General features: G+C 32.2%; 1 protein-coding gene and 1 long non-coding RNA gene across 14 annotated transcripts in view; one reads left to right on the top strand and one right to left on the bottom strand.

Annotated features, from left to right (window-relative positions):
* LOC127070045 (potassium voltage-gated channel subfamily H member 8) overlaps nucleotides 1-17,397 on the top strand; it is an 83,199-nt gene that overhangs the window by 47,606 nt on the left and 18,196 nt on the right. The window contains exon 3 of one of the 13 annotated variants that reach the window (XM_051007936.1): nucleotides 12,365-12,476. The exons of the other annotated variants lie outside the window; for them this stretch is intronic. Coding sequence (XP_050863893.1) covers nucleotides 12,473-12,476 — 4 coding nt within the window. The 5' untranslated portion in view covers nucleotides 12,365-12,472. The remainder of the gene's footprint in view (nucleotides 1-12,364; nucleotides 12,477-17,397) is intronic. 13 annotated transcript variants of the gene reach the window in all.
* On the bottom strand, nucleotides 8,947-14,646 carry LOC127070088 (uncharacterized). Its single transcript, XR_007784000.1, has 3 exons — nucleotides 14,342-14,646; nucleotides 10,604-14,196; nucleotides 8,947-10,091 (listed from the first exon to the last, which is right to left on the bottom strand). It is a non-coding gene; the product is annotated as an uncharacterized LOC127070088 (long non-coding RNA).

Here is a 17,397-nt window from a genome sequence, read left to right as displayed (position 1 = left end):
CATAACGACACTTAACCAATTAACGGAGTTATCGTTATTGGGTTATCGTCTTCTTCGAGTTTCATCTAAAATATTTAATTAAATATCGAACATATCGGGAAATTGGATAGATTTTAACTCTTAATATCACTTGAATCAATCACATTCAAAATCTATAATTACGAAAACTACAAGATGGAGGAATGGTTACTATCTTCTATGGATATATTTATAATGACCTTCTTTGTCCGAATATTTTTACTCTATTTATCTCATAGTTAACGTGCATATGTATATATCCTATATTTTGAAAACTTCAAAATCAATATTTCTTCTGCATAGAAAATATATTTCATCAGAATTTTTTATTTCTTATCCTCTTGTTTTATTTTTCAATATAAAAACGAAAGAAAAAAAAAAAAAGAAAAAGATATACGAAAGTATCGAGATAAAAGTCAATATCTAGGACGACTTGGAAGTTCCAGTTGAATACTTCAGCTTCCCATAGATTCCTACGTCGTATTCGCTGAAAATCGCTAGACTCATCGTAACGTTCGAGTATCGAGCAACGAGGAACGATCGAAGATCACGTATAATGTACGATTGCTTCGTGCTACGTTTAGAAACTAGATTCGAGGGCAGTGGATCAAGACTCTATATCGCTTTCATAATCCGATGGGTGGTACACTTATCATATCGCACGGTTTGCACTAAATAACGTTCCTTTCATTGCTGCTACCAAATTAAGCCTTTAGAATCCTCTCCCTTTCTCTTCAAACCCTTCCAACAAAACTAACCCTTCTCATCTCTTCTGTCTGTCTCTTTCTCTGTCTCTCTCTCTCTTTCTTTCATCATTCTCCTCTTGAATATCTCTTTCTATCAATCTCCATTCGCGCAACACTCATGGAACTATGCGAACAACGGATTTATCCGATATTGCAATTCATCTAACCGCATCAACATTTATTCGTCAATAACTAGCGAGCCATTTCCGCAGATGATTCACTGATTACACTGCAGATTCGAAATATTGCAAAAGATATGTACGATATTATGAGTCGATCGAGGAATTCAGAAAATTATGATAGAGTTAAAGTAATGTATACGTATGTTCTGGATTATGCAATGATATGGGGTACGTACGGATTATGTCTAATGAAGATAGAAAATAGGGAATCATGTGGCACATTGAAATTGATACGTCAGTTACTTGAATCCTATATTCGTTGAAAGTGTTATGTCGTGAATCAGATACTTAATTATCTTGAATATATGAAATATAATGGATCTTAACACAGACACACGTACATACACACGCGTAATATATCCTTAGTGTATCGCTAAATACATCCGTTTCATAGATGCGTGATATATAACATTGATGTAATACTATGTATGAATCTACTCTAATGCGTGAAACAGGTGGCACATCTATTAGTCGTTGCAGACATCGTTCTATAGTTATCAGACGATTCAATTGTCTATGAAGACTCTCTAAGATCCTTTGTTGTCTTTGTTTACTGCATCTGACTGTGAATACTATCCCCTCTTTACTTTCTTCATTATCGTACCAAAAACGTTCCCTATTTCGTCAGACGAAACTTTCGATATCCTTTGCTTTGAAATGACTGACTATATATAGTTTTTCAATAGGTAGTTGCTTATTGTTCTATTATTTCTATTCTCTCTCTCTCTCTCTCTCTCTCTCTCTCTCTTTCTCTCACTCGTATCGATTTATTACTTTACATAGTAATTAATAATTTTATTGTAATTTCTGTTACCTCTTATAATGCTTCTTTGACCGATTAAACAACTAAGTTCTATTCTGTTATTTATTGAAATTTCGCGAGGAGCTTCATCGTGTTAAATGTTTGCTATATAATGTTTACATTATTAGCTACTTCCAATCTAACCATTATAGAACTATATATAGCAATAAGTAGAACTACTCGAGAAGCCTCTACGTGTTCTGTAGAATTAATTACAGTGTAACCAATAGGGGGATAAATTGAAGGAGCATCACACTAGTCTTCCTATCATCAAATTTGTAATCAATGAGGATCAATAAATAAAACAAAGAAAATACAAAATTTTTGAATATACATTTGACAAATATAAATGTTAATACGAAGATATTACGAAAGTATCTATCGATGTTCCATCGATTTTTGTACATTTAATAGGCTTTGATTTTTTTTTTCTTTTCGTATAAAATAAACAAGTGGATAAATTTTATACCATTGAATTCCTCTCATTCTCATATTGTCATATTGCTATACAATCTCTGCGATAACTTGTAATTTCGATTATAAACGCATATATCCATAATGGATGTCGTCCAATCAACAATAATATTCCTCGTGGGTTCTCTTATGATCGTTCGATTGAAATTCTGAATGAGCAGTTTAGTAGAAATTACATTGATAATGTATTCATCAATACCAAACTAGATATTTTACTACGTAAATTTTTTAGAAAATCTAATAAAATATATTTATTGGAATTCTTGCTCATACTCCTGCTCCCTGATCCGTGATCCGTACTCCATGAGCCATTTATTTTCACGGATTATTTATCTTCTCGTTTCAGTTGAAAAAGAAATTTATATTACGTTCAATCATTCATTGAACTTCTCATCGACGTTTCATTTCTCTTTTTGATAGGAAAAATAAATCATTTGTTTTTCATTCCAATTAAAAACAAAAAAAAAAGGAAGAAAGAAAATGTTAAATACACCAATTTTTTTATTCTACGTTTCATTCAATCTGATCTAGTTTTCTACCCACGTTTGACGATCGAAAATTTTTTCCGATTAACAGGTTAATGTTTAATATTTCTTGTTGATATGTGATCGACTAATACGTTCGACACGTTATTAATTATCTTGCAATCAAATGCGATAAAAATTCAAAGAATCTGTCATTGGCAATTACGATGAATCCTTAATGCATCGATCTACTTTAATCGAAATATTATATCTGGTTAGATAACACGATTACTAACATATCAAATGTCATAAAAATTATCTATCGACAAATGAATTCTGACTGATGATAATATTCGATTGATATCTATATTGCCCATAACGTGAAAGATACATTCTTCGTTATACAAATTTCTTTTCATACGGGACATAGGACTTGTCTATAGCGGGATATTAATATTAAATAAAAAAGGACTTTTTCTAATATAAACTTTATTTAATTTCAAAACAATAAAAAGGTAAATTTTTTTTCATTATATTTAAATAAATGTTAAAAGAAAGAGGAAGATAAAACTAGTATTTAATCACTGTCAAGATCGCTCTAATTCTTATTTTACTTTTAGTTTTCCTTATTGTGCGGAAGAGTTGATTCATTTATGTCATATTTCTTGATAATAAATGGTGGTGATGTATCGCTGATTAAGAATTTATATATCTATATATTTTTTTTTTTTAATGATATAATTCTTTTATCCACTTTATTTTCTGCAAAGATCTTTATAGTCACGGTTGAGAAAAATATTATTTCTTATTCTAACATTAACAATAGTGAAAAAAAAATTACCTAACTGAAATAATAATAAAAATCTTGTTTATTAGTTCGTATATGTAAAGCGTTATATTAAAAAATATCGTAATGGCGTGAAATAACTAATGATTTTTTTCTATAATAAAAGATATTCTTTCGTACGTTCGATAGATCAAATAAACTATTTCATATGCAAAACCATGAAAAATATTTCCTTTATATATAAATCCGAACGATTTACGAAGTTATTACATATCGCGTACGTCGAGAATCAATAATAATATTTACCTCAAATAACCAACCTTTGGCGATATTATATCGAATGCGTTAAAAAATGGATGACCAGAATATAACAATCAAAGATACTAATAATTCGTTCGATAAAATGTGAGATTTTATAAACAACGACAAAAATAATTTCAAACGAAGTTTTAATACATTCCATTTGGATTATGCAAATTTTGCCGGAAGAAAAATATATATCGCGATGATAAGCGTAAATAATACGAGTTGAATGGGTCCAGTGATAAAGCCGTTTAGAAATAGCTCGAAATATTGAGAATGCCATTGAGAACGTCAAGTATGTTGTTAAATGTAGTAACATGATAGATGACGTCAAAAACTCTGAAGGAAATACATTATTAACGACATGAAAACGAACCCCTGTTATATCTTGCGGTCTTTTGGAAAATTTCGACTTTAACTCGACGAGATTTGTGATACGTTTGATACGTTATTCAAGAAAAATGGATGGGCAAATTATGAAAAAAAAATAAAATAAAATAAAATAAAAAACAAAACAAAAAGGAAATGTTACCAAAAAAAAAACGAAGAAGATGTAATTCGATTCGTCAGAAAATACATTGAAGATCACAAGTACGGCTTTTATCTATCGGTCGTCGTCTTGTGAACGCGCACGATCCGTTACGAAAATCAATACTGACCTTTTGAGCCAATCAAAGTTGCCGCGCATCGTTACAGACTAACTAAAATTTCTGTAAAGACTAAAATAGGAATTAATCGAGTTGGAATGGAAATTAGAATCGATTTTTCCCTTTGTTTATTCTCAATCTAAATATCTAACATTATCGATACGTTAAGAAAAAAGGTAAATGTACCTAACGTAGCCGACGCTGATTTTGACGCAGATTTAATGAAACATCAAGCTCTTTGACCGTCTCTATGGCTACTTCAACTGAAACTATATCGATTATTGAATCCATCTATTCACAGAACGGAATAAGATAGTAGATGGTTCGATCAATCGATTCTCTTGATTTAGTTTGTTCAAGTTTTTGCGAATATAACGAGAATAGTTTCCTAGAAAGTTCGCTCGAATGTATCAGAAGATAAAGCTGTGGTTACCTGTTGTCAAATATTTTAATAAACGAGATTGCGCCCGACAGCTTTGCTAAAACTAACGATTCCTTTCTAATCTTTGTAATTAATTTCGTTGAAAGAAGATGGCTTAATTTAAAGCAAAAGAGAGTTTAAAACCTCTCGTGTGTTTTACATCGAAATTTCATAAGGAGCTCGACTTTGACGTTAATCCTCCTCAATGATCTCGGTTTTTCATCAATCTAGATAATTACGAGATGTAGTATCGAACGTTAGAGAGAAATATTAAGAAAAAAAAAGAAAAAAAAAAAGAAAGTAAAAAATAAAGAAAAAAAAATGAGAAAAAATAAAGAACGAAAAGAAGAGAAAAAATAATAATAATCAAGAAAAAAGCAAGGAAGAAAAGTCTGACATATTCCATCGAGATGAAACATCGTCTATCGATCGACGTGATGAGCCTAATAACTATTCTGAACGGATAATCCTTATCTTATCGCGACACGAAACGCAAGCGAAGGTGATGACGTAGGTGTTGTCTCCCTGAAGAGTGAGAGAAGCGAAAAGGAGAGAAAAGAAGAGACGAGAGAGAGAGAGAGAGAGAGAAGAAAGAATGCATATCGATCATCCACCGTCACGAATTTCCCTTTCCTTTTTCATCCTCCATACTGTTGAAGCAATATAACGAGAAGCGAAGCTCTCATATTCTATGCATTTCCATTATACAGACAAGTTGTTTACGTTACACCATAATAAACAGAACCTTATAGTAAATTATACGAATCTAATGATTCAGTGAAGTAAAAAAAGTCGACAATTTTTTATCATTTAGAGCGATTAGAAGAATCGAATTCCTATAGGAATTGGAAATAAGGATCTCTAAATAAAATCGAATTCTTTTCTTTTCTTTTTTTTCTCTTTCGTCAGATCTAATCGTAAGGAAACGATATATAGTATACTCGATTGTCCCTTCCGGATATGTTAGGTACTGTTCGTAAACGAAAGGAACTTAGATTGTATCGCGATGAATAGGACTTTTTAGGGTAAAAAAAAAAAGAAAAAAAAGAAAAGAAAAGAAAAAAAAAGTTGCTTCCTTCCATGTCGAAGGGAAATGGCGAGGGGAAACTGGCAATAGGGTAGAGAAAACTCTTGGAGGCTTGATACTGGTTGAGTTAATCTCTCGATATTTCGAAGTACGAAGGATGATTCGAGTAAAAGGGAAGCTTTTCCTTATCTCTCTCTCTCTCTCTCTCTCTCTCTCTCTCTCTTCTCTCTTTCTTTTTCTCTGTCTCTGTCTCTCTCTCTCTCTCTTTCTCTTTCTCTCTACATCATAGAAAAAAGAGATAGTAGTAGTGGTAATAGTTTCGAACCAGAGTCTTTTACAACGATTGGATAGAGGACGTCCTTTATCTCAAAACCGATGCTGTTACGGATTAGTGTTTCCTTGACAGCTTTCTCGCGTTTTCCACTGCAAACCGAATTTAACGTATTGTGTGATTGCGTTCGATTCAATCGTATCTCTTATGGGAAAGTACAATTCGCGTTTATGCGTCTAACGTGAAGATAATGAAACGTTACGTTATTATTATTTTCAAGCTCGTATCGGACGATTTTTCAACGATTTTCTTTTTATCAAGCTTTGTTACTCGTATCGATTGAATACGTATATAAATATATATACATACACAAGTATATATATATATATACATATATGATCGTCGATTTATGTGGAAACACTGATAACAAGATATCCGTACGATCTGACTGTTCGAAAGAAGATTTCTTATTCCCTTGTTAAGTCGGCATAGTTTTACCAAAAATAAAAGAGCTTTCTCTTTGCCTTACGATTCGGTTTTTATCCTATTCTATCTATTCTAAAGCAAATCGATTTGTAAGATATCGAGATTTCGTTCTTTTGTATTCCAACAGATACGAGATTCAAGGCGGTCGTGCGAAATGAACCAATTTAAATCACTAAACGAGGATCTCCCTTTTTCTTTATTTCTATCTCTCTCTTTCTCTCTTTCTCCCTCTTTCTCTCTCTCTCTCTCTCTCTCTCTCCCCTTCTCTCTCTCTCTCTCTCCCTCTCCCTCTTTTTCTTTCTGTCTCTTTCTGAAAATTCCCTCCGTCATTTCTCTACGATCTCCTTATTCCTTCAAATTCCATACTAACGTTTCACGAAAGGAATACTTCATCATGGCATAGAATTTTATCTCTTTCTTATCGTTGAGTACCTATATATATACATATATATATATATATATATATATATATATATATATATATATATATATATATATATATAATAAATCACTTTCTATCAGGGTTTATAAAAAATCAATTTATTTTAGTTGCAAAACTGAGTAGAAAGAAAAGAATAAATTTGTTAAGATATCGGATAGCACTTATATAAATATCATATCAAAAAGAAAGGAACGATGAATTCGTTAAAAAGTTAAAAGAAAAGTCGAGGATGCTTCTCAAGTGACGAGACTTTTTCTTCTCTCTCTCTCTCTCGCTCTCTCTTCCTCCCTCTCTCTTTATTTCTGGTTATTCCGGGCAAACATTTTCGTCGGTTTCATGGCTCATTGCCCTGCATAAACTCACTTCCTATGTCGTGCGACACCGTTGTAAGAAAATGGGGAAAGGAAGATGCGCCTTTTGCAGTCGAGGACAACTTTTATGAGCCAAGTATATCTCGCCTCTTCTCTTCTCTTTCTGGATTCTCTGGTCTGCACTTAAGGGTCATTGGAAAGAGACAGACGTGACGAACGCGTATACAAAAAAGAAAATTCACTGTCTTACACCTTTCACATTCGCGGCATTAAGATAATGGAATCACGCGTTATTTTTTCATCAACGAGGTTTATATTTTTTTCATTGCTTAATATTGTAATGTAATAAATTGTTTAAATAATATCGTTTATTGATCGTTCTGTAATAATTATATTTTTTGCAAGATTATTAAAAAGTAAAAGGAAAAAAGGAAGGAAATAAATCGAAGAAACAGAAAAAAAAAAGAAAAGAAGAAGTAAAAGAAAAAGAAGAAGAAGAAGGAGGAGAAACGAAAAGTTCAAGGATAAATCGTTAATTTGATTTGAGAAGAAAGTTTGATACATTTCGATGGTATAAAAAGCTTGTCTTTTCTTTTTCTCTTTTTTCTCTTTTTTTCTTTTGAAGAACATACGATTCGAAGAAAGACCACGAATCTATCGAGTTGATTTAACTAAATGGAATAGAAAGAGGTTATTTCATTCGATACGCAATAGGAATTGCAATTTATCTTTAGTTGAACTCATTTAACCTTGTTACAAACAGACGATGTCCGTAATGTTTCCGAATTGAAAATTAAAGAAACAAGTTATACGTAAACGAAACGAACGTTTGTTAATGGAGATAACGTTCGGTAACGTTCCTTCGACGTTTACGAATGAACTGTAAAATCAAAAGTGGTTTACAGACGACTAATAAAATCGACTGATCGGTAACGCATATCATCATTTATGATCATTGTATCATTTAAACCATTGCATCCTGTCGATTATATATGCCTCAGAAAATCCAATTAAATTGATTATTCCACAAGATTCGTTATATTATCGCCTGCACAAATAATCTGCACATCGATATTTTCATATTGATCGATCGTTAATGCGAAAGGTAAATTTACGATGTTATAAATAACGGCTTGTAAATGTTGATAAATATATATTGAATATACGCACCATATGGCGTATCATCGAGAGGGTGAGGATTTTTATGAAAAAAAAAGGAAAAAAAAGAAGAGAAAGAAAGGAAAAAAAGAAGAACAAAAAAAACAACCAACTCGAAAGCAAACAGTATAGATAAGGTTATGAACGATAAGAGGTTTACAAGGACTTTTCTATATTCCGTGTTAGTAAGTAGAGACCAGTGCAGAAATAGAACACCGACCCATTTGTATGAGACAAAAGAAAGGAAGACAGATGGATAGGAGAACTTTCTAACTAAACCGAACGATAAAAGTTGCATAGTTATCTCTTTCAAAATACCTAAAGTACTCCTCCTTTTTTTTATTCATTCATTCATTCATTTATTTATTTCTTTTTTTTTCATTTTCCCTTTTTCTTAGAGAATCTCGTTAAACTTACATAAATAACTCTGAATACAAGAGGGGAGAATCTTAATTAGCGATAAAAAGAATACTTTCTTCATCCTTAAAACTTACAACCATCGTAGTTGTTTTTCTTTCCTTATTCCTTTCTTTCTTTCTTTCTTTCTTTTTTTTTCTTCTTTTTTTTCTTTTTTCTTTTATACTTTGTACTTAACGTACATCTCTGAATATATTGCAAGATTATACGTGTATTATATGTGTTTATGAAGATAATGTAAACATTAGGAACGAGTCAACTAAGGCTTTGACTATGTACTAATAGTAAACTCCCACCGGATTGTCGTGTACTTAGAATTTAAATTAACCATTCGATTAGTCACTAATTACAAGTGACAAATAATACTCGAACTACCGATCGTACGTTCCAATTGTTATGGGAATGCAAATATGTTGATTAATCGAATAATATAATAATTATATTTGGAAAATCAATGATCAATATAATTTTTGCTAAGATATAATAACGAAACATTGTTTTTTTTTTCTTCTTTTTTTTTTTATATCCGTAAAACGTGACGAAACACAGGATTGTCTTGTGTATCAAACATACTCCATGATGGTCCGTATTGATCATAGTGTCATTGTTTCCATAATTACGTGGAAAGCTACGTTAATTGTCCACGAAACGTCACGTATTTTTAATCCTTCTGTATACTCCTTCCGTAACTACGAAGCACGATCGTTACGAGAAAGATAAAGGTAAATTAAATCTTTTGAATAATTCGTTCGCAACTACGTAGTTAAGTTTTACGACGAGAATTCCAATTGGTTTCAATCGAATCCTTTTTACATTGGGAATATCAATTTTCAATGGATTTATTTATGGAAAAATAATATCCAAAAGGAGAACAAAATTATAACGATCTTTAATTAAATTTATTATTGTTCGTTTAATCGATAAAAAGGCAAGGTAAAATAAAAATTACTATAGGTATATATGTACGTACGTGCCTTTTACCTCTTTCGAAATATTTCATGTTTTCTTTGTTACTTTCTATGGTGAAGGTCGATTAGCTTTTCAAAAGCAACAGAACAATAATGCATCCGATGTTAATCACTTCTGCATGCCTCTGTCATAGCCGTCTCTCCGGTATTTCTACTGCTCTCACCTACTACACGTTTGAATAATAATGTTGATATCGGACAAGTGGAAATATAACGAGTTCATAATTGACTAACTCTCCATATCGTAATTATTCGAATAAAAGACACATTTACAAAGTGAAACATGTAACAAAAATAATTATATTTTTTATCATTGAGATATAAATATTTTTACACGCTTATACGCACGTGCACACACGCATATACATATATTTTTTTTTCTTCTTTTTTTTTTGTTTCCTAATCAAATAACAAAATGATTTAATAATAATTTACGAAACAGAAAGAGCCTTCTCCTTTTTATTTCAAAACGATTGTTCTTTATAATTAATAAATTTACAGTATTTTTTACTTTATACTCGTTGTAATATTTCACAATAATATTTCATGTTCACGGATGCAGATATTACGAACGTTTTGTTTTTCTTCTTCTTTTATTTCTTTTTCTCTCTTTTTTTTTTTTGTTATGTATAAAGACGGAACGGTATAATTATACGAAGTAAGTATAAATAAAACTCACAAAAATATTTTCTCTCTTCGTGAAGAAAATAATCAGGAACTAACAATGGTTATCGCGTTTTGTGATTCATTTAAGGAGAACGAAATGTCTGGGTCTTATACAAATGAAATATTTCAGGTTGCTTGGCAACGTCGATAAGTAAAATTAATTTCTCATTAATAACGCTAACAGTCAATTACAAAATACACAGTTTATTTAACGGATCAATATGAAATTAATGTGACGAGCGAATTTCAGTATGTGACATAGCAAATAATAATTGTACGATAACCGCAACAATTAGCGCATAGTATTATCTTATTCGCTTGATTATTCGACTTATACAGGAAAATCCTGGAATGACAATAGTCATCGTTTCCTATTAATGCTTGGAAAAGTGGTCGATGCTTTCTAAAATAGGATTGAACACTTATGCTATTCAAACTGCATATTATTAAGCATTGAAATTACGGCTTTGTCGAATCGAAATTAATTTCGTCCTTTCATTACATATACGCGATTATCTCTGAAAGACAGAAATTCGAAACAAAATTATTTTGACTTTATCGTTGTATTTAAACGTTCAATTTTTCTTAAAAAAGTTTTCTCGCCAATGTGGATGTTCAACGGTCTGAAAGAAAGAAATAGAGTGCCTTGATGTTATACGGGTAGCAACATAAAGAAGTTCGCGAAAGTAAAGAAATGTGTAGGCACTCCTAAAGTGAAAATTAATGACTGTGCGAGCAAAGAGGAGGATATAAAGAAAGATAGAGAGAAAAGAAAAGTATATTCTTTCTACTTCATCAGAATATGTAGCTCTTATTAAAATAAACTATCGTCTTATGTTAATTAAAATCCAACTGTATACCGCTTTTTGTTTCATTGGAACAAAGTACCAAGCTTAGAACGTAGAATTTGTAATTAAATACATAGGTTATCAGTTCTTGTATATCTTTAATAATGAATCTCCGAAATATTAATGGCTCTCTTAAAAACGTAATCAACATATTAACGATATTCTATTATTACAATTTAAGATCATTCGATATCGCTCTGGTATATAAAATTAGAAAGTTCACAATGAAGCAATTGTGATTTTACATTATTCTATTATATTGTTTTATCAGAATTTATATATGTAAATGTCAAGGTATACAATCGAGAGTAATATCGTTTATAAATAGTTAAGAGGAGCTTTCGTGATTACGCTTTTAAGAAAAACCGATACGTGGGGATATTTTTCTGTCCTTTCTCTCTCTCGCTCTCTCTCTCTCTCTCTCTCTCTCTCTCTCTCTCTCTCTCTCTCTCTCTCTCTCTCTCTCTCTCTCTCTCTCTCTCTCTCTCTCTTTGTCTGTACATTGAAAGAAGAATAGCTATACACACCGATTAACTTCCTCTTATCGGAATTAACGATATTTAAATATATTCAACTCTTTCCCTGTAAATCGAGTGCTTGTTCCACGAATTCGCACCGCTTGCAAATTTTTTTACGGATTAAATACTTGCATCGAAATACGATATTTCGTTCCTAAATAAATCGAATGTTAATTGATCGTTCGTTGACCAAACTTTTTCCTAATCGACCAATTTGTCCGAACAATTTCAAAATAACGAAACTAATTACGAAGGAAAAACGATTCAACGTTTAACGATCTCAACAAGTTTTTTTCTTTTTCTTTCTCTTTTCTTTTTTTCTTCTTCTTCTTTTTTTCTTCTTTCTTTTGTCTTCCTTAAAGATACAACAATGAAAGAGCTAAGAATAGCAGAGTATTCTTCTTTCAGGCTGTTTGAAGATCCCCAACTTTTTGAGGCAAAATAAGAGTCTTTGGGTGTCGTCGACGGATCGTCGTTCCGACGAAAAACCACCCGCAGTTTTCACTCTTCACGCGTATGAGTACGTACACAGACGCAACCCAGGAGATCCCTTTTTTCTCTCCCTCCCTTTTTCTCGTTTATTTTCACCCCATATATCGTCGTAGTAACAACGTCGTAGTAACAACCATCTCTACGTAAAATCCGTATTTGTTTGAGCAGCACTTTTCACGACCCAGATGCGTATCCATCCTCCTTTTAATTATCCGTACTTTCTCTCTCTCTGGCTCTCTCTTTCTCATCAGTTGGCTCATTCACATACAAACTGCTTGTCATTTCTATAAATGCCTGACGCTATTTTTGGTCGACCACTTTTCCCACTTCTCTTGGTTTTTCTCCATTCAAAGAATCCAATCTGTGACACTTATTCTTTTAATAACCTACGTATTCACATATTCATACATTTATCCAAGACAATGAGTATAATAAAAATCTCCACGGACGTATGAGCTCGTTAAATATAAGATATTACAGGAAAATAATAGAACGATCGATTACGTGTCCGATATTGTTTCCTCGTTCGATAAATTTACATCGAGCATTACATTAATCACGAGGAAACATTAATCTGATTTATTACTTATGATCTCGAATTTACAATAGATCGATCTATCTTCTTTTCTCTTTTCATCCTCTCGCATCATTTTCTTCTTACATAATACAAATAGATGATTGATAAATCGAACCATCTTTAACGTGCCAAACAAAATTACTTTCTCTCTCTCTCTCTCTCTCTCTCTCTCTCTCTCTCTCTCTCTCTCTCTCTCTCTCTCTCTCTCTCTCTCTCTCTGTCTGTCTCTTTCTCTCTCTCTCTCTCTCTCTCTTTCTCTATAAAAACGACGTTAATAGATCGAAAACTACATACACGTCAATACCTATCGGTCGCGAGCAATTCGGTTCACTTAACTTCTGATACGAGATATTCGAACGTGTCTCACTTTACCGTTGAAAAATCACGAAAAGCTTCTCTGAAATCGTTCCTCTCGAAAATACTTGCTCCTTTCCCATTCCTCTCGCCATTCTCGATTTTCCTTCTCGTTCACTCGCGAAGAAGTAAATGTAAAGATAGAAAGATAGATGGAGGTATGGTGAAAGAGAGCAAAAGAGATAGGAAGAGAGAAACGGAGAGAGAAAAGGGAAGGGATAGTAAGAGATAGTATATGAGATAACAAAAGAGAGAGAAGGAGAGAAAGAAAGGTATTATGAGAGAAAGCAAGAAAGATAAAGAGAGAGAGAAAAATAAAGAGGAAGGGATAATGGTAGCGAAGAAGAGAACGACCAAGAGAATGACAGAGAGAGAGAGAGGTATAAAGATAGTGGCTAAGAGATAGACAGATACGATAAAAGAGATAGAGAAGGATAGAGAGAGCAACAGCGACAAAAAGAGAGAGATAGCAAGAGAAAAGGAGAACAAGAGAGATATCAGCAGAGAAAGATTAAACGGACTACTGTCCATGTTCAAACAAGATTTTCGTTGCCAATACAATGCTCGATGTATAGATTGGTATGTTTAGCGTGCACGAGATAGAATCACAGCGTACGCATTAGAGAGAAAGAGAGAAAGAGAGAGAGAGACAGAGAGAGAGAGAAAGAGAGAAAAAGCTTTGGTGTTGGTATGTACAACAGTCTCCATTAGTCTTTGTCCATGGCTGCTCTGAAATTGCCGTAGCCGCTTTACGCTGCTCTTAGCGGCCGATGAAATGACCGTAAACACTACCCCCTGCCTACGTGAACACGAGAGCCTATAACATGGTAATCGATTACGTATCTAACGATCTAAACTGTGGAGGTGAAAGGAGGAGGTCGTTAACTGTACTCCCAACTCCTAATTAATTATAGATAAAATGTTAATGTTCACGATATTCGGCAGTTCTAATAAACACTCACAAGAAATCCCTTATAATGATCTAATTTCTATGCGATCTATTATTTGTAATGATCTAAAGATGGATTGTTCTTTTCTTCTTCTTTTTCTTCTTCTTCTTCTTCTTCTTCTTCTTCTTCTTCTTCTTCTTCTTCTTCTTAACTTATTCTTTTCTTTGTTTTCGTCTATGTACAATCACTAAGATCTCTCAAGAGAAACTAAGCAATGTTTTTGTTATACTGAGTCGTGCGGTCGTTTGATGTAACCTTGAATATATTCTATAAGGATAGGTAATTTCGTCTTTCGTTATAATTTATAAATAAGAAAGTCTTGCGTGTGTACGAAATGGAAAAGGTATATTCATCCTATATTTACTTTCCATCGTTATCAGAGAAAGTTTTTCTTTCTCTAATAATGTAGAAAATGTTGAGAATATAAAAAGTATGTATATATATATTTCTGTATTACAATACCTTTCCCTCGGAATTTATTCTAATAAGAATTGAAAACATTTGCAATAAAGTTAGTTTTTGATATCGAAACGATTGTTCCGAGATACTATGGCATGTGACATTTCTATTCCTTTCGTAAAAGTTTTTCCTTTGCAAGGAAAAACTCTTCTTACTATACTAGCTTACGAGAAAAACTTTCAAACGAATTTCTTTATCGATATGCTACTGTCCGCTATGTTACTTTCTCTTTTTCTTTTTTTTCTTTTTTCTTCTTCATCTTTTTCATACTTGCCGTGAGGAAAGTCTTTAAATCAAGAATGAAAAGAATGAGAAAGAAAAATATAGTATTTCTCACCCGATAAATCTCTTTCTATATCTTTGCAAACGTTTATGGAAAATCCTAGGGAAATGTTTCCGTTTATATTCGAAGCGAGCTTATATACACACACACACATATATATATATATATATATGTTTGTATATATACTATAGGGGGAATGTTATAAAACTTAAGGATGAATTTTAGTGACACGACATTTTTTATGAGCTCCGTACGTGTCACCATTAAACTTATGGAGAAATTCTGTATCAATAAAACGGTAAAATTAATAACGTTATTTCACACGTAGTTACTCTTTTCTTTTTTTTATTTTTATTTCACGGTTACTACTTTATGATTTAATTTTATGATACGAATCATATGAAATTATATTCTAGAAGCGTTCTTAAACATTTTCATTCATAATTATTATTATCTAGAGAAGATTCGATATGCTTTGACAATGGAAAACAACTTACGTAATGAAACATTATATAAAATGAAATCTTGTCGAAATAACTTCTGATAGAGGTAATTAGTCCGCTTGTTTCGTACGAATTCGGTAAGTTATACAATTAAAAGAGAAATCTCTCAAGAGTCAGTAATTAGTCAATGTCGGTGCTTAGCTGAGTGATCGCTCGAAAACGTCACATTTTATGGCTGCTCGATCGTTCAAGATCAACAGAGATAATATTTTGTGATTTTACCGACGAAACGTATTAGCAACTGTTTAATTAAAATTTTCTATCAATCTTTCGATAATGTTAGACTCTTTCGTAATATTTTAGAACTATATATACGAAATATCATACCATATATATATATTTATTTATTTATTTATGTACACGTATATGTATATCAGTAACATGGTTCATATGAACATCAAAGTCGTCAATCAAGACGCAGTGACTTTAGCTAGTTCGTAGACTGATACTAATAGTATCATCGTTAAAGTTCCTACTAATTTTCCAATGCAATTACTCTGGAATCAAGCTGACGGATTTAGCTATGTATGGTTTTGAATTTATCTCCATTTAAGCGAATAACTTTGTCTAAAAATTTCGAAGATAAGTTTGTCTTTATTTTACTTAACTTTACATGAATCCGTGTTTATAAAATTTTTAAAGGGAATATATCTGACGATGGCATAATAACCGATATAAATTGTAAGTTGGACAAATGTATTATCGATAGAAAAGTCATTTAATTCGATTATAGCGATAAAAGTAATACCGGTAGATATGTATATAAATGTTCTTTTTGCGGTTACCACAACGTAGGATTGCCTGCGGCAAATGACACTTTTCGAGAATGTTTGCATTTTAAAATGAAACGGACGGATTTTAATAGAGTATACTTGCCTGCGGCGTACACCTCTTTTAATCTTTTACATTTTATCTCGATAATAGTTAATGTCTTTCCGGATTAAAATGGCATAACGTATTCCGAACGAAAATTGACAATGTAATGATTTTTCGAAATTCTATAAAAAAATATTTATATCGTTTTTGACGAGCCAATGAATATTATACTACGTTATTTACTTTTAATTCGTAATTTTGCCTTTGTCGAACAAATTCTCTTGGGATCCCAATTTCTTTGCCCTCGAAAACTCGTTTTATCTCTCAACCGTTTCTAGGTTATTCCAGTTAATACTTTTTCCATGGGGTATAAAGTGTATCTCTTCTAATCTTCGAACCGGCAGTTTCTCAGTTTCTCGAGTATAACTCGTCTTTTTCCTGAAAGGATCTTACGATGAACGGTCAATTTGTTTTCTTCGTTTGTATACATACGTTCTTTGAACATTATAAGAAAATATAAATTGGAATGGCTTCGTTCTTAAGATCAAAAATTTATGCACACTATAACACATCTTCTGTACGTTTTACGACGACGCTCGTATTTTTTCAAAATATGAATCATAATAAAGATTTCGTGCGGCTAAAACATAAAATGACTTTTTACGTTCTCTCGTAAAGTCAGAAAGAAAGAAAGAAAAAGGACAGAAAGAGAGATGAAAGAAAAGAGAAAGAAAAGAAAAGGAAAGATTGAAAAAGCAAAAAGAAAAAAATGAAAAAATATATATTTCACATTCGTACCGAGAGGTTTTGAAATCTTTTATCGCATCGCCGTAAGAATTATATCGAGAATTATCGCGAATACGGTCGATCGAGGAAACGTAGTAAAATTAAAATTAAAAACTCGATTAAAAAATCGATACCCTCAAGTCATGTGGATCTTTTAAAGGGGATGCTTTATATCAATGAATACTTTTTTCGAGAAGGTAAACGTTTCACATTTCCTCTTT

Source organism: Vespula vulgaris, chromosome 1 (genome assembly GCF_905475345.1).
Source record: "Vespula vulgaris chromosome 1, iyVesVulg1.1, whole genome shotgun sequence".
Classification (NCBI taxonomy): Eukaryota; Metazoa; Arthropoda; class Insecta; order Hymenoptera; family Vespidae; genus Vespula; species Vespula vulgaris.
Note: the sequence above shows the minus strand (reverse complement) of the source record. Positions and strands in the feature narration are given on the sequence as shown.